Source organism: Salvelinus sp. IW2-2015, linkage group LG4q.2, assembly GCF_002910315.2.
Source record: "Salvelinus sp. IW2-2015 linkage group LG4q.2, ASM291031v2, whole genome shotgun sequence".
NCBI lineage: Eukaryota > Metazoa > Chordata > Actinopteri > Salmoniformes > Salmonidae > Salvelinus > Salvelinus sp. IW2-2015.
The window spans coordinates 12,876,952-12,894,814 of NC_036843.1; the positions used below are offsets into that span (position 1 = coordinate 12,876,952).

Below are 17,863 nucleotides of genomic sequence, written 5' to 3' on the forward strand. Positions count from 1 at the left end.
TAATTGTATTTCGTTCCCCTATGGTACCATCATCCACCATACCTGCTATGTAAAGACCACTCTGTTTCCTTGGTGCCCTATTCAAACTTGAGATAAGTAGACCTTTATCCAATCTGTATTGGAAGTTCAGCGTTACAGCGTGATTGAAATTTAAAGGTAATGTTTTTTGACTGAAGTTCATGTTTAGGGTTCAACTCAATCCGTATCGCTGAAGTTCAACATTATAGCATGATTGAAATTTTAAGGTATTTTCCAATTGAGCCGACATATGCAGCGATGATTGTGAATGTAGTTTCCACACACGCGGGAACATTGCCTATACATTTCAATCGCGCTATAGTGCCGAACTTCAGCGATACGGCTTGAATTGAGTCTAGTCTACTTATCTTCCTCTACTTATCTGCAGTCTGAATCCAGCCCTAAGTGCACCGTGTGGGCCCAGGCAGCCACCTGCTGTTTGTACAGAGTTTATGTAAGATGTTCCAGCTGTTGGATCTTGGTGAAGATGTGTGTTAAGAGAGTGAAGATGATTAAAATGAACTCTTCAGACTAACATGTTTCTGCCTGAAGACAATGGAGCAAACAAATGAAAAGATGCCTTGTAACATTTTGAGTTTTAGGATACCTATTCTTTTCTCTTTGTTATTTAATGAACACCCTTGAAACCGAGCTAATAGAATTGTGTCTGATCTGTGTACATGTCTTGACCAAACCCCCTGGTCTGCCACAATGTATTAAAGATGTCAATACCGTCTCAGCAATTCACCAATATTCCTCAAGTAAAATGAAATCCAAATGTTATTTTTTATTTTGAACCTTAAACTAATTGTAATTGGTAATGCATGATCTCTGAGGTACTTGAACTCTAATATTGTCATGTGTCAGAGAGGATGCAGAGAGAGAATGATCAATCTTTATTAAATCATGTTTATTTCTGACATTTATTAGAACAATATCTTCAACATGAAAAAGTGGAAAAACATGTTACTGTATTTTTGTGAGCATTTAACAAAAATATGGTTATCTTTTTAATTGATTCTTCAAAGGAATTATTGAACCACTACGTGTATAACATACTCTCAGTAAAGCATAAAATCACAACATGAAAGTTACATGTAGCATTTCTAAATCAAGTGAAATAGCCTTTAGCATTTTTTGTAGCATTTCTAAATGAACTGGGTGTCATGTTTTTGTTTTCTATCAATGCCCAATTGCAATATGTAAGCGATGTCTTCAATCAATGAATATATATTTCTATTTTGCACAGAAGCTTTGATGCCATGTCCAGCACCTCTGATTCGTTCTCATAGTTGAACCTCTTATTGGGAATGTGTGGTGATGGGTGGTAGTTTGGGTATTGAGTGGTCTTGGGGTCAACTCCCAGCTGTTTCAGTTTGCTCACAATGTTGGGTAGAGTGTCTAACTGGGGGCTGTAGCCAGACACCCGCTCAGCTAGGCTGGAGATGGAGCTGTCTTTGCAATGATGTCCATGTCTTCTGTACTCTGCTGCCACCAGAGCCTTCTCCACAGCCTGATGTACCTTGAACAGAGTCCACTCTGTGGTCTTGCCTCCTGTGTCGTTGTCAGCAGCGGCTAGGTCACACTGTGCTTGTCTCAGCCAGCGCTCAGCCTCTGCTCGGTTGGGTTGTGGTACATTTCCATGATGTGTCCAGAAGTTGTATCTAGTATTGTGTCCGCTGTAGAACCTCTCTCTCCCACACCGGTGGCGATGAGCTTCTTGGTTCCACTGGTTGTAGAAGTTTCTGAAATGTGTGTTCCACTGCTGTGAGGATGGTTTCCCCGTCCTGTGTGAGGATGGTTTCCCCGTCCTGCCGTTTTCAAGATCCTCAATTCTGTTTTTCAGATACTTGAATGCCTCCGTGGCTAGCTGTTGGCAGTCTGGGTTTTTGTCAGGGTGCCACCTCAGGTAGAGGCGTCTGATGGCCTTGAACCGCTCCTCTGCAGACAGAATCCAAATCTCTGCCAGACATTTGTCTATTTCCTTTTTGGCTTCTTCCAGAGACTGTGGTGAGGTCTTTGTGGATGAAGACCGCTGCACAGATTCTCCCAGTTGTACCAGTTCCATGCACGTTGCTCCAGTGGAAGAGTATGAGAAAGGCTTCTTTTCCCGTTTAAATTGGTAGAGATCAAGGGCACTGACTTCTATGACTTCATCTTTCCCAATCTGTATTTTGTATCTGTAGGGACCCTGTCCTGATTGGCCAGATGGCACACACAGCTGTTCCACTATAACTGCATAGCAACAATGCTCCTCCTCTGCCGTATTCTTAAAGCCAACATATTCCCCAGATTCATAGTTGTTGAGGAAGCTCATATCCAGGGCATCATGCCACTCTTCAGGAACAGGACTTCCTGGTTCCGGTGGCCCTTTCAAGGAGTCCTCAGTATCAGCACTGTCATGGATTCCATTCTGTTCTAGAGTTGTCTTGACTTCCTTCATGCTATCACACGAAAGAAGGTGTCCTAGAACTAGCAGGAGGTTTGAGCCAAGAATGTTATTAAGAAGGGCATTAATCTCTTTAGTAAGTCTCATGATGATCTCACTCTTCACTTTGTGGGCCTGGTCATCATTGTGTTTCAGGTAGAAGGTACAACCTTGCTGGCCCTTTTTTACATACACCTGTGTGACAGCAGTGGTGTCACTCAGTAGCTCCTGGCCAAGTTGAAGCACTGTTTCAAGGCTGTTGCAGCAGGTGATCTCAATGCCGCCAAAGGTTTTCTGACACATGGTGGCAGCATCGCCTTGTGATATCTTGCCCTGACACTGCTCTCTGATGAGACACACTAGACCATGCATGAAGGGAGCTGAGGACAGGTGTGCCCCAAACCATCCACTGAACTCGCAGCCCTCCCCGTACTCACACAGTTGCATGTTGGATTCCACCACATTCTCTACAGTAATCTGAGAGAGCATTTTGGGTTGTATCTCCAGGGGCAACAACTGCATCATTTTACAATGTTCATACATGTCGTTCTCTAAATGGCAATTGCTCAGTTTCTCCAGGAGTTTCAATTTGTCTTTAATGGCACCCTCCAATCTACTAACCTTGAAGACTGTGTCATTGAAATACAGTGTGGCTGAAGGGTACAGTCTGCCATCGGTTGAAGGTAGATACAAGGTCTTGGGAATTTCTGAGGTTAACTGATTTTCTTGCAATTTGATTATCAGACGAAAAAGCTGCTCCACAGCACGCTTGACAGATTTCTCCTGATTTGGCTGAAGGGTCTGCTTGTCGGTGGAATCTGCATGGATTTCTTGTAGAACATTGCAGTACTGCTCTGCAGTAGGCTCGTCTCTTACGCCAATTTTCTTGAAGAATTCTGCAAACCTGACATCCTTTGGAGGAATGCAGTACAAATATGGCCTGAACTCCACATAATGAAGCAGTACCAGAGCTGTTTGCTTGGTCTTTACAAGTGCAGAATCTTCCTCCACAAGCACCACAGGGAGATCAGTCAACAGCTTGGGGTCAAACTCTATTGTTTGTAGATAGGTGTAAGATGTCCGGAACACTTCAGCTCGTGTTCCAACCAAGTCAGCAGTTTGGCATGGTGACTGACAGATGTTTCTGAGGTTCTCTGTCACATATTCAGAAGGGGGTTGGTCAATTGCACCTGCTTCTCTAATAATTTGAATATGCTTTTCATTGCAGTTTCCTAAGTGCAGTATTGGCATGGATGTCCAAATCAGGCATTGGTGGAGGACATCTTTTTCAATCAGACAACCTCTGATTGAAACTACAGTCCTCTTTCCTGCAAATGACTGGTGGTAGTTGCACAACCTCGTTTGAATTTCCACAGGAAAAACAAACTTGATGTCAGCAATCGTTTTCAGAAAGTCTGGTGCTTGCTTTTTGACATCTCTTTTCAAAATAGTTTCAAACAATGTAGACGACATCAGTTTCAGCTCTTTGAGGCTGGCAGTGCCTTTGGCATCCGATTCAATTTGATGAGCAAATTCAATTATTTCCTGATCTGACACAGTGCACTTCATTCCAAGTTCTTTGAGCAGTTTCCGTGCTTGACTCTTGACATTTATGTTCCCTCTGTTATTAAATTCATTCCAGAAGCTTTCTGGCACAAATCTTTCTTGCGGCAGCATCACCTTGTACAACTTTTGATTCTCATCAAAGAAGTAGGAGGCCATCTGCAGATTTCCATGGATGTCCTGAATGAATTTCACATTTTTCATTATCGAGATGATTTTATCATGGTACTGCTGATAGTCGTGTTTGAGTTGTAGTGACAACAACAGCTGGACAGAGTGGATCATTTGGTTGTTGTTTAGCTTGTGCAGGAAAGGCAGAATGAACTGGACATAATACTCCAAATCACTTAAGATCTTAATGCTCAGGTATTTTGACAAGCTCTCATTTACAATGTTGTATTTCAGGAAAATGTTGTTGTCATCTGCCATGTACACATCTGGAAACCTTTCCCTGAACTCTGTGTTGAGGATGTGTACATTTCTGGGTCCATCAATACGCTGCCGTCCACCCTGTATGGTTTCAAATAGTGGCAATGACTTGAGCTTTCTCTGGTAGTCCTGTTTGTTTTTACATGAGCATATCCCAGACTGTAGGACATGTTGAAGTGTCTTCAACTCATCATCTGAAAGATGCAGAAATTCTGAATGTTCCAGCTGGTGGACTTGGTCTAACACAGCACTGCTGTCGCTTGTCCTCAAGAGCTCAGGGAGTAGATATTGATGCAGATGCCTGTTCACTTCTTGGAAGAATGTAAGGTCCAGTTTCATGAGACCAAGTTTCATGAGAATTAATTTAATTTCTTCTTTTGAGAACAGAATCACACTGGACATCTTCCTCATTGTTTGTAGAACATGTTTGTTGTTTAGTCTTGGGCACACAACAGGCAACATAGGGCAGTCAGAGAACAGCTCCTTGATGGCTATCAGAGCCTGGTTACCATCTCCATCCATTGAAGCTGTAGGATTTATGTGATAACTAAAGAATGTCCATAGTTCTTTCAGCCATGAGTGTATTATCTGGTTTGGTACATGTAGCCTACAGTGTGGATCGGTTTCACAGTTTTGAAGGAGGTGCAGAAGTATAGGTTTCAAATACTTTGCTGCGACTGGAATTGTCAATTCTTTAAGAAAGTTCCCATCTTGTAGAACCTCAAAATGTTTGGTGTTGGTTTTGAAATCAGCAAAATCCTCATGATGTCCATGGAACATTCTGTAAAATGTTGACAGAAGCTTGGGAGAGTCAGGGTCAAACACTCTAAGAATCTGATCTTGAGTGAGAAGCAGTGGAAGTCCGGTGACTGAACTGGAACTCTTCTTGTTAGCATCTTTTTTAAGTCTACTGACTGAACTGGAACTGTCCTCACTAACTACAACATTTTTGATACAGTACTCCAAGAGAATGGAGCATCTCTCTTGGTCTCTGATCAAAGTCTGGCCAATGGGTAGAGGTAAACCCATTTCAGTGTGAGTTGGATCATTCAGTGGTTTCTTCCTCAGGTAGTTACCCACCGTCAAGGGACTGACTATTCTCACTTCAACCCCAGCCGTTTTGAAGCTGGTCCATATTTCTTCCATTTTTCTGGATGAAGGAACCAACTGCATTCCAAGATCATCTAAAATAGAAACCATAGATTTATTTTCTTTGCTCAAATGAGGTGCATCACTTGGTTCCGTCTTGCTCACACTAGACCACTCAACAGTGTACTCTGTTATTGACCTGTGTTGAACTTGTCGAGTTGAGCCGTGTAGCACTGGAATAAGGTCAAGTTTTCTGTCATTGACTGACCTGTACACTTCATGAATCATTTCATGCCAATCTTGGCCAGTGTCTTTGGTGATGGTGGGGAAGAAACACAAGTATGAGCTATCAAGGTCTGAATCAAGATGTATGGAATTGACTTTCACTTTCTTTAGGTCACAACGGATGTAATTGAGAAGGGCAGCATACAATGGGGCGATGACATTCAATTTCAAGGACTCATTCCAATCCATCTTCAGACTTTTCCCATCTTCTTTCCAGAAACCCCGTCTGGAGGAATCTACCTCAAAGTTTCCGTTGACATGGACTGGAAGTCCAGTTTTACCAGGCAAGGGCAGGGAGCAGAATGCTTGTCCAATGAAGTCATCCTGTTTAGGCAGAGAGCTTGTGCTGACAATTGTTCCTCTTTTTCTAGGCTGAGAGCTTACACATGCTGCCAAAGCTGCCTGGGGAACTCTGCCAGTCTGTCCTTCCATATCAGTGTTTCCTTTAAAAGAGCCAAACTGCTCTGCAATGATCCACTGGCTTTGCCTTTTATCGGATGATGAAATCTTGACACTGTAAATGGCTTGCTGTGGTGTTTGTCCGTGGGACAGCAGCGACTGTTGTACGTGGTTTTGAAAAGAAACCCATTCTGCAATGCTCTTCTCATGTATACTTTTTTCAATCGAGAAGGTAGTCTTGAGAGTTCCTGTGCCTGGGTTGATTTCATGAAACTGGATTTTTCTGATGTTCTTCAAGAACATTATCAATCCCTCAGGGTCTTCACAGAGAGCTGAGGACAGTTCCGCCATATCTCTAACATTGACCCCATTGTCGGATATTTCTGAGGTTTCTGCCATGGCACCAGTCCTGATAGGCAACCTAAACATGGTGCCTTCTTTAAGAGAGAATTCTTTTGGGAGAAATGTATTGTAAACATCCATGAAGGTGTTCTTACATTCCTCTTTCCATAAGATTTTGACTCCTGGTGATTCTCGTGATCCTTCAACATACTTCAGATTGGGATCAGATATGCAGAGCCATTTGTCACCGGTTAGGATCGAAGGACAGTCAGTCAGGTGGTAGACTGAGTTAAACCCAAGTCCATATTTTCCGGTTTTCCCTGGAATGTGGTGCTTTCCACCTTCTCCCAGCTGCTGAATACCTTGCAGATCAGCATGAGAAAACACCTGGTTGTTGTACACACACAGTGCAGGGCCCTGAAGTGGATTCCATCTCTTTCCAAATGTTTTCTCTGTGCTGTGCTGTCTTTTGTCCCAAACAAAGTGAATTTCTGTGGCCTCTGCATCATCAGCATTTTGGATGAGTTCTTTCAGGATGTCCTTCTTCGAGGGATAAGCTGAGATTATGTTTTTAATGCGAACTGTCAGTTTCTCACGTTGTCCAAACTCTTCAGCAAATGGTGAGAAGTTCTCTACTGAATGCTTTAGCAGGGTGTGATGTCTTGTTGTGATCACCCCAAAATGAAGTGCAATGGCGCGAGATATTTTTGTATGGCACAAAGTAACATCTTCTGACACTTCCATCCAGGGGCTGTCATTGAAATACAGCTGGTTAGATGGCTGCAAAACATCCCTTTCATCAGGTATGAGACAGTCATCTTGTTTTTCATCTTTGGCCTCATATAATCCCCTTTGGAGTATTGTCAGACAAATTTCTAGATCATTATTGGAAAGTGGGCTGATGCCATAGGCTTGGCTGAGTTTCTTCAGTACACCATGAAACTGTTCTGGTGTGAATTGCTTTTGGATGCGTAGACATTTCCAGAGCTTCTTGAAACTGGAGAAGGCAGTTGGAAGCACATGAAGATAAGGTTTAGCATCAAATTCCTGATTTTTAGCCACAGACTTTACATCCACAAACCTGTCTTCAACAAGGATAAAGGGGAATGAGTGTGCCCTTTCAAAAATGGCAGTCAATTCCTTCTCATCATGCAGCCATTTGTTCAAAAAGTTGTAGCAATTATGGGCTGTGTTGAAGAGCGTCTGTTTGTCACATGTTTCCGAGTGCTTGGATGCTTCCTGTAGCTGCTGAAGCACTGTCTCGAGTGATGGGCTTTCACAAACTCCCAGTATGCATAGCACTGCATCGTCACTGTGTATTTTCAGATTTAAAGAGTCTACCACAGACTGTGTCATGTCAACTAGATGGCGACATCTGTCACTGTAAATGTCAATGGGCTTTTGAAGTCTAACTATTTCATCCTTCACTGCCCCACCCTTCCCTGCGTATGTATTAACTGGATCACATGCTGGAATGAACAAGGTGTTTCTCAGAGTCTCCCAGTGAGGCGAGGCTTCATCCTTTAGGGAGTCCCTCATCAGCTCCAGGATGCACTGAAGATGCTTGTATGCTTTGCCTTTGTCTTTTTTCCAGATGTTGGCAATGGTCTCTGCTCTTTCTGTGATGTCCTCCAAAGGGAGCTGGTCACTCAGCATCCCCAGTTCTGACAGACGTTGAATCCTTTTAGGGGAATGAAAGTCATTTTTGGTTCCACCGAGGAACCGTCCTTCCTCTTGCTCAAACAAGTGTGCCACTTTTCCAGAAGTATTCACAAGTTTTTTGATGTACTGAAGTTTTCCACTTTTCTTTGTAGGAATGCATGGGTAGCTCCTTAGTAGATTGTCAATGGCATCGTCCTTCAGGTCAATAGCATGCAACACAAGAGCATTCCTACTCTTCTGGTCCATAGTGTTCAGGTTGTTGAATACCACTTCTTGGTAAAATGCTTCCCAGTCAAATGTTCTCTGCTGGAGAATCTCATCTAAACCGGTCTGTATGAAACTCTGTCTCACCCACAAAGGCAGAGGAACAACAAGATAAGATGTGCTTGAATTGCTTTGACAGACCTTCATTGCAAGCTCTCCAACAGCCTTGTCCTCTTGAATAGTTGGGTGCAGAAATCTGGCTTTGTCCATTGAGCACCAGTTTTCCCCATCACTGAAGAGCTTCAGAGGTTTGCCAAAGAAGTGCTGACTGACGACCAAGTAAAATGTATCAACCAAGGGTTTGAAGGGTTTGTTCACGTTCTCTCCATTAGGCCAAAAGGTATAGTACTGATAACGTTGAAGGGTTCCATTTCTTGACATCTTCTTCAACACTAGCAGTGTACTGACATATGCGGTTGTAACAGCATCCTGAAGGAGAGCTCTATTCCAGTCGTATTTCACTCCACTCTCCCACAGACCTCTCCGATTAGAGGTCACAGCAAAGGATCCGTTCAGGTTCACTGGGAGCCCTGTGGCAACAGAGAGAGGGAGGAAGCAGAACGCCTGGCCAACCAGGTTGGTTTCTCCAGGGACCCATTTCCCTGTCTTTGGTTCTTTGTTTAAAGGTACAGCAACACCTCCGATTGGCAAAGAGAGCACTGTCTGCTTATTGTCTCTCTGGACCATTTGTAAAGAATTCTTTGTCCCAAAGCAATTGTATAGGAGCCAGAACTGGACATCAGATCCATCACAATGTTGTTGTGTTAGTTCAGCTATGTTGGCTCTATGGCAGTCAATGACCTCTTGGCATTTCGCATCACGCTTCATCAGACATTTCAGAGCATCATTCTGTAATATTCCTAGAGGAGTGTCCTCTGGAATCTTGATTGTGCTCACAACCTTTCTGGTGGCAGTGAAAATCTTCTCTATCTGGTCATCTTGAGGAGGAGTGGAAGCATCAACCGGAAGGTTTTGAAGAGATACCGTGTTGATGTTCTTCAGAAAGAGGAGGTGAGTTTGTGAGTTGTTTTTCAGGTTCTGTTGAAATGTCACTATGTCATCTCTGTCATACACATTTCTGCTGATTTCTGACTTGACAGCCTCCTCTTGTGTCCTGAAAGGTAGTTTAATGAGCGTGCCCGGGTAGAAATTCTGAGTGCTGTCTCTTGAAAGATTGCAATTAAAAATCCGCTCATATGGTCTGAATTGACCAGGAAACCTGTGCAGAAGCTGCTCCCGAGATAAGTTGAGCTTGATTCCAGGAGTTGCTTTGTTTTGTATGTGCTTTTGCAGGTGTGTAACATTTGGATCAAGTATCAGAAGCGTGTTGCCACTGAGGATTGAGGGAATATCAGTCACATGGTACACCGCATTAAATCCAAGTCCAAATTTCCCTATTTTTTCAACCTGGTTTTCCTTTGAGGCAGATCCGAGTTTGACAATGTTTTTCCAGTCATCCTCTGTGAACAGCCCATTATTGAAGGCCCAGAGACACGGTCCCTGACAAAGAACCATGCCTTGGTCTATGAGGCTGTCAGCAGGATCTTTGTGGTCCCTGAAATCCACCATGAACTTACAGGTGTTTGCCCCAGCATCTTCTGCATTCTGAATTAGCTCTTTGAAGATGTCATTTTCTTCGTCATACTCTTTCAGAATGTTCTTAATCCTCAGAGTTATGGGCTCTGACTGCCCACACTGTTCTATTCCAATGAACTCTGGACGCAGGATCCGGGTGCTGAGGAAAGGGATGTTCAGCCACTGTGCCGTCGCCGGTGGAATCTCCTCGTGGATAACATGAATCTCCTCCTGGTCATTCTGTAGATCCTCCAGACCATCCCTGCTTATATCACAAAACACTGTCTTGGACAATGGTTGCAGGGTAAATCTCTGACTTCCTGACATGACCGGCACTGGGATATTGTCCCTGACTCTCTTCTTCTCTCTCCACATCCAGTTCAGAATGGCTATTGACACTTTCAGCTCTGAGGGTTTTCCAAAAGATTGGGGCCTTTTTTCAATGGTCTGTTTGATGTCATGAAGGATGTCCTCTATTTCTTTCTCTGAGAATGATGTCTTCACTCCAAACTCTGTCAGCAACTTTTTGTATGGAAGAAATTCGTCTAGCACCTTCTCAATGTACGAGCTCAGATCCAAATCAGGTGGGTAGTCCAAGACTACATCACGAGGAAAAACAAAATGATTGTGTATCCACAGCCAAGGTATGACTCTTTTGTCCATCACTTCCCTGACCTCACAGATGTGATCTTGCATGTATTTGTAAATGCTATGCAGCTTGATTTTAAACTGCACGTCCTTATCTGGATCTGTCATTGCCTTGGCCACAGCTGCCAATGCTGACAGATTCTCCACAACCTTCTCAGCAGGAGGTAGACGTAGAAGACCAAGTTTTCTGCTTACTTTCTGACTAAAGTCTCCTGTAAGAGGCATGACATGCCCTACAATGCCATCGTACTCTGAATGTCGTATCTCCTCCAGCTTGTAGAAACTTTTCTCCCTGTTATTTTCTTTCGTGATGTAAGGATTCTCACAAGGGACCCACTGCAGCTGTGATAGGTGCTGCAGCTGCTGATGTGAGAATTGGGAAAGCAGGTCATTGCCATTCAATAGTCTTTGAAGTGCTTCTGCTTTTTTGAAAGCCTTTTGTGAATGAACATGTGATTTATCAATATGAGTGCCAACATGCAACACGTTGTCTGCTGAGACGTCAGTTTCCTTTGTCTGCAATCCAAGACGTATTAAGCTGTCAAGCTTCTCTGGAGTATTTGTGAACACTGCGGGAGGAAAGAATTCTCTTTCAAAAAGGACTTTGAAGGCTTCATTGTTTGGATCAAAAATACTGGAGGTCTTCTTCAGCTCTCCATCTATTTCGATGAAGCTCAAATCTTGGCATTTTTTGAACAAAGTCCTATTCTGTGAGAAGAGGATACTGCCATGCTGTAATATCCAGGTCATGATTCCCTCTCTCTCTTGTTTCTTGAAATACTTCTTCTCAACTCCATCAATCAAATGAACGGCCACCTGAGCAGTATTCAAGAGATCAATCTTGAGCAACAATAGGAGCCTGCGATCAGCCTCAGTTGCACACCGGACAATGGAATCCGGCATGGGGAGCTCTGTGGGGAGAGCTGGGGTGGAACCCAAAACCACTGCTTGCTTGTATTGGGTGGGGACATATTCTCCGGCCATTGATTGGAAGAGAGGCATCTTTGAGAGCAGGTCTCTCTCATGGACTGTGAGAGAATCCAGAGTAGAGAGGTAGGCTTTGAGTTCCTCTTTCTCATGGTAAGGAGCAGACCTGATTCCACTGATGACCTGACTAGCAGCTAAGTTCATGAACACCTGTAGAGTGTTCTGTGGCGATGGTGGTAGTACGTACGAGTCAAGATCTTGGTGTTTCAGGCATTTGTCTCTGTTAACGACTGTTCCCCCAACCTTCTTCATGACTTTCTCTATTTTGTCTGGTAAGATGGATTGCTTGCTTTTCTGAAAAATCATGGTTGGATTCTGTTGTAGTCTTGCAAGTATGACAGAATGGCTAGTATCATGTAGTGGTTCGATGGGTATCAGTGGCATGCCTTCAAAACGTCTCAGATCTATGCAGTGAGTGTTGAGACATTTCCAGAACTCTCTGAGCCATTTCAATGGTGGGTGCTGAGCACTCCCTACCTCCCAGGTGACATGACCTGTCTGTGTGACATGACCCAGGTGACATGACCAGTCCTTTGGGAGAGTCTTCTTGGCAAATGTAGCCACAATTTCCACATCTACATTGAATACGTTGAATATATCTAAAAAGATGGAGATATGAAAATAATAGCCATGTGACAAACATGCAGGTATTTGCAATTCTACATAATATCCAACACCTTTCATTGTTAAACATAATTGTACAATATATTCCCTTACTTGTTGCAGCTAGTTGCTTCAAATGTTGGATGCTAGTGGTGCTGAGATCATCAGGCAGAAACAGGTCTTTGCAACCTGGCAGCAATACTCTGTATGAAGAGAATAGTTACTTGTAAATTATTAATGGAGAAAGGGAATGGATTATCCATATGAAAAATACTATAATGTATACAGGGATGGAATTTAAGGATTTTGCGCATGGGCCAGCCGGGATAGAAGACTACAATGTCTAATAGCCCAGATGGAGAGCAAAGGGTCCAAAATCTATGCAATGTGATATTTAAGAAGACACATTTCTGGCATATTTTCTACTAGCCCTGTCTAGCTTTATTTCCATACCTGACTAAGACAATTGAGAATTTACCTTGGAAATGCGTCATTGTCAATGAGAGTGATGTCCTTCTCTTCATTTGTGAATGTCTTGAAAGTCCCGTCACTGAGAGGCAGCATCTTCAGACCCCTGAGGTCGTGGTAATTCTCATCAGTCAATATGTACTGCAGCAGAGACAGTTTGTCATTGTTGGAGAGATTAGACACAACACCTCTGCGGAGAACACCCCTTACAAGAGCTGGAGTCACCCATGTCAGTGTGTCAGGGTCTGGGAAGGCCAGCTGGACAGCTCTGGAGACATGATCTGGGAAGGTGACAAGTTTTTCTCCACCTGCAATCAAGGCCCTGGTCACGGCAGCCATCATTTCAGGCGGCATGGTGTCGTCGGATGGGCACACAGCCACGGCGGGAGAAACAAACTGTCTTTCGTCTTCAGCTAGAGAGAAGATGGCGGTATTCTGTTTGAGTAGACGTTGTAGAAGGTCTTCAGCAATTCCATGCCACTTGTCTTTGTGTTTGGTCTGACTGAGGTCTGGCCAGATGTTGTACACATATGAGACGGGGAGTGTGGAGCTCTTGGCTAGGTTGGTGGCATCCTGCAGCATCAGGAGGTATGTGTGAGGGAGGACCTCCTTCACCAGCAGCTCATTCCACTTCGCAGCTTCATCATACTTCTGGTCTTCCTCCTGCCATTTGATGTGTCTCCTGTTGTCAGTGAGGCCGAAGCAGGCGTTCACATGGACCGGGTAGCCAGTCTTGTTGGAGTCATTGTTTGGGAGGGGCAGGAAGACACTCAGTCTGCCATCAGTCAGGACACTCTCCTGGCTACACCGGAATGCCAAGTCAACTTGAGGGCGGAAACTCAGCTTCTTGGCCAGTAAATCTAGCTCCGGAACATTTCCCTCTTTCATGCAGCATGTTGTCACAAGCCACTTGATCTTTGTCTGCTTCTTGCCTTCGGAAGTAGAGGTGATGGTTTTGAAGCAGGTTGATCCATCAATGTTTGACTCGTTCATTGTCTTCAGACTCAGATCAACTGTGGGACTTGAGGTCACTGTAAGCCGGACATTAACGGATCCTTTGGTGTTGATATGCTGCAAGGAGACTGATGACACATTCCTCAGGAACAGAGTGCTTATGTCTGCATCCGCAATGAAGCTGTCGAAAAGCTGAACTACTTTATTGGAGTCATACAGGTTGTCTGAGATCTCTGAGGCTTCACTGCGTAAAGGAAACCTAAAGAGTGTCCCTTTAAAGTGCTGCTCCTCCTGGATGATATCCTTCCACCTTTGGCCACTGACTAGTTTGACAACGTCTCTGAATGGTTGGAACTGATCTTGCAGATTCAGTAGAGTTTCCTTGTCTTCCTCTTCCTCCAGAGACCACCGGAAGCCTCTAGTTCGCTCCCCAAAGAGCTTCTCTTGGGGGTCCAGGAAGCCCAGGTACTTGGAACTGAATATGGATGGCACATCTAGAAATGATCAATATTACTGAGTGTGAATAAAATGCTCTAATGTAATGAAAAGCTGGCTATGAAGAGAAATTAAAACTTAGCAATGGGTGGTATGACTACATTTACAGTATACCGGTATAGATCCATGTGCTGTGATATGGATTTTGGCATATCAAGCAGACCTTGTGATATAGCTAGCGCATGTTCATGGTTAGATTCTTTCATTGTGATAATAATACTCTGAGGTTCACCTGTTATATGGTAGACCGAGTTGAATCCGATCCCAAACCTGCCAACTTTATTTGGGTCGTTGCGTTTGACACTCCGTCCGGTGGTCTGGATCCCCTGCCAGTCCTCTGCTGTGAACTCTGCATTGTTGAAGGCATACAGAGCAGGACCTGCTCACGGACACAACAACGTTCATAAACATCAGTAGTATAATTAATCAGGCTGTAATATACAATTCATTGGTATACACAGCCTGAAGCTAATGCCTGCTAAATCATGTAAATGTTCCTTACAAGCCAGAATGTTAAATAAAATTACATTTGCACTTACTCTACCGATTTATCTGTGCGGTTTGTCCTTCAGCTGCTCAAAATTTGCATCTGAATCTGAATAAAGGTATATAGTTTGGTTTGGCACAGAGGTAAAATTATATTGGATATTCGGGTTTCTCTTGCTATTGAACCAAGCACGCCATGACAATGACAAAATGTATATTCTGAATCAGGATGGAGAACAATAAAGACAATCTTTTTATTTGAAATATTTTCTGGAGAATCGTGCATGGAATTCTGGGGAAAGGCTGTTTGCTGATCAAGCTCTGTGACAATTCTGTCCTAAATTGAACTTCACGAGTTAAAAGTACATATTTGACCTTCTAAATCGGACTGGCAATGAGTCAGGATAAGTATTCAAATGAAAGACGGCATCAAAGAGAAGATACTCCGCTATGTTCACCGTGTTTAAGTCGCTAACTGAGCCCAACTCCACGAGATGGTAGAGGCTGCCATCACAGCCGAAACAGAGATGGCGGAGATTCATCTCTCATGGCAAAACTGAAGTGATTTCAATGAGAAACAGCCACCTCACTCGACAAGATGCAAACCTTTATCGATTGCATGAAGGCTACTCTAGAGAAAAATGATACGGATGACCCACACTGAAAAAAAAGAGGAACATGACGAAAAGCTAATACAACAAAACCAGGCTATTAACTATCTGATGGGCCAAGTAGAGGTATTGTAAAAAAGTACAGTTGGAATAATATTCAAATGTTTGGGCTCGAAACCAATGCAGAAAAGGGGCAGACAATTTCTACATTTGTGGACAAGATGCCGAGGGAGGTCTTGGAAATCGATGCTGCTACACCTTTGGTCATGGAGAGAGCCCACAGAACGGCACCTGCAGCCCAGAGTAGGCCTGGAGCGAAGAACACACAGAGGCCCAGCTCTATCATCGTGCGCCTTCTCAACTTCGAAATGAAACAGGAGATAATGCAGCTGTTGAGAACCAAGGGAGAACTATTCTACAAGGACAAGCACATATCTATCTCCAATTGGCAGATAAAAAACATCACATACTCTCTGATGTTCCCTGCGAAGCTGCACCTCACCCATGAGAGCAACCCACATCTTTGATTCTGTACCTGATGCCGAGTCTTTCCTGCACTCCATTGGGATTATACCACCTTCCAGACCCGAGGACAGGGTCTGAAAAAATATGCCCACTATGTGGAAAATTGTTGGACCCAGAAGGAGTGAGACAGAAGGACTCAAGGCCCAAGAAGTAGCTCAAATCTACCGCGGAACATTGTCCAGTCCACATTGACTATTGAAGCAACCCCTTCTTCTTAAGGACTTGAAACTATTTGAATTTATGCTCATAATTGGGAGTTTAATGCTGGAATAATTAATCAATCTTTGACCTACAGTGTGTCGGGATGATAAGGTATTATTTAATCTGGAAAAAACGTTTTATTGCAATTCCATATAGGCTACCCAAGTGTAGGTTACTGAAAATATTAGCCTAAAATTTGCTGATTATTTATTGATTTAGACAATGCTTTCGGATTACATTTCATTTCCACCATTTAACCCTTACTGTTTAGGACAGCCTGCTTTGGAACAAGAGACAATTACTATGCCTGTCCGCATATGCTTGAATGAATTTATTTTGCGTTCTGTTTTCTTATAGCCTAATATTATTTGAGTTGGAAGCAACCGTTCCCTGTTAAAGAAGCCAGGTAAGGACCGACTAGACTGTGGTTCCCATAGACCAGTAAGTACAAATTGTGACTGTAAAATCATTGAGGTAATAACAAAATTATTCAAACCAGGTTCATTAAAGGACGTCACTCAACGTCGAATATAAGACGACTTCTGAATATTATCAATTACATGTCAGATTTCAAAAAAGCTTTATGGAAAAAGCACACCATGCAATAATCTGAGTACAGCGCTCAGCCACAAAAACAAGCCATACAGATACCCGCCATGTTGTGGAGTCAGTAAAAGTCAGAAATAGCGTTATAAATATTCACTTACCTTTGATGATCTTCATCAGAATGCACTCCCAGGAATCCCAGTTCCACAATAAATGTTCGTTTTGTTCGATAAAGTTAATCTTTTTGTCCAAATACCTCCTTTTTGTTCGCGCATTTAGTCCAGTAATCCAAAATGCACAGGGCGCAGGCACTAGGTCCAGACGAAAAGTCAAAAAGTTCCATTACAGTTCGTAGAAACATGTCAAACGATGTATATAATCAATCTTTAGGATGTTTTTTTTTATCATAAATCTTCCATAATGTTTCAATTCCTTTTTGTCTAGAAATGAAAAGGAACGGAGCTTGTGCTCACGGCCGTGCGCGTGACTAAACTAATGGCTTTCTGCAGACCCCTGATTCATACAGCTCTTATTCGCTCCCCTTCACAGTAGAAGCCTGAAACAACATTCTAAAGACTGTTGACATCTAGTGGAAGCCTTAGGAAGTGCAATATGACCCATTTACACTGTATATTGGATAGGCAATCACTTGAAAAACTACAAACCTCAGATTTCCCACTTCCTGGTTGGATTTTTCTCAGTTTTCGCCTGCCATATGAGTTCTGTTATACTCACATACATCATTGAAACAGTTTTAGAAACTTCAGAGTGTTTTCTATCCAAATCTACTAATAATATGCATATATTAGCTTCTGGGCCTGAGTAGCAGGTAGTTTACTCTGGGCACGCTTTTCATCCGAACGTGAAAATACTGCCCCCTTCCCAAACAGGTTTTAACATGCTAATATTAACTTTAGATCATCTTAGAAACTCGTGGCAGGTTGAATTACAGGTGCAGATATCAGAGGAGAGGTGGGGGAATATATGGAAAAGACTACAGTGGAGAGAACAAGTATTTGTCAACTATGTGTTTGTCTATCCCTGTTCTCTCCTCTCTGCACAGACCATACAACCGCTCCACACCGCGTGGCCGCGGCACCCCCAGCCTGGTGGTCCCAGCGCGCACGACCCACGTGGAGTTCTGGTCTCGGGTAGCCTCTGGAACTGCCGATCTGTGGCCAACAAGGCAGAGTTCATCTCAGCCTACGCTTCCTCCAGTCCCTCGACTTCTTGGCACTGACGGAAACATGGATCACCACAGATAACACTGCTACTCCTACTGCCT

The 17,863-nt window shown here is 43.4% G+C and overlaps 1 protein-coding gene across 1 annotated transcript in view; it reads right to left on the reverse strand.

The window, feature by feature from the left end:
• Nucleotides 1-899: 899 nt before the first annotated feature.
• Nucleotides 900-17,863, reverse strand: part of LOC111963344 (sacsin-like) — a 26,487-nt gene continuing 9,523 nt past the window's right edge. Inside the window, exons 5-8 of the mRNA XM_023986711.2 lie at nt 14,442-14,588; nt 12,771-14,208; nt 12,407-12,495; nt 900-12,288 (exon numbers count right to left, since the gene is read on the reverse strand). Coding sequence (XP_023842479.1) covers nt 1,238-12,288; nt 12,407-12,495; nt 12,771-14,208; nt 14,442-14,588 — 12,725 coding nt within the window. The 3' untranslated portion in view covers nt 900-1,237. The remainder of the gene's footprint in view (nt 12,289-12,406; nt 12,496-12,770; nt 14,209-14,441; nt 14,589-17,863) is intronic.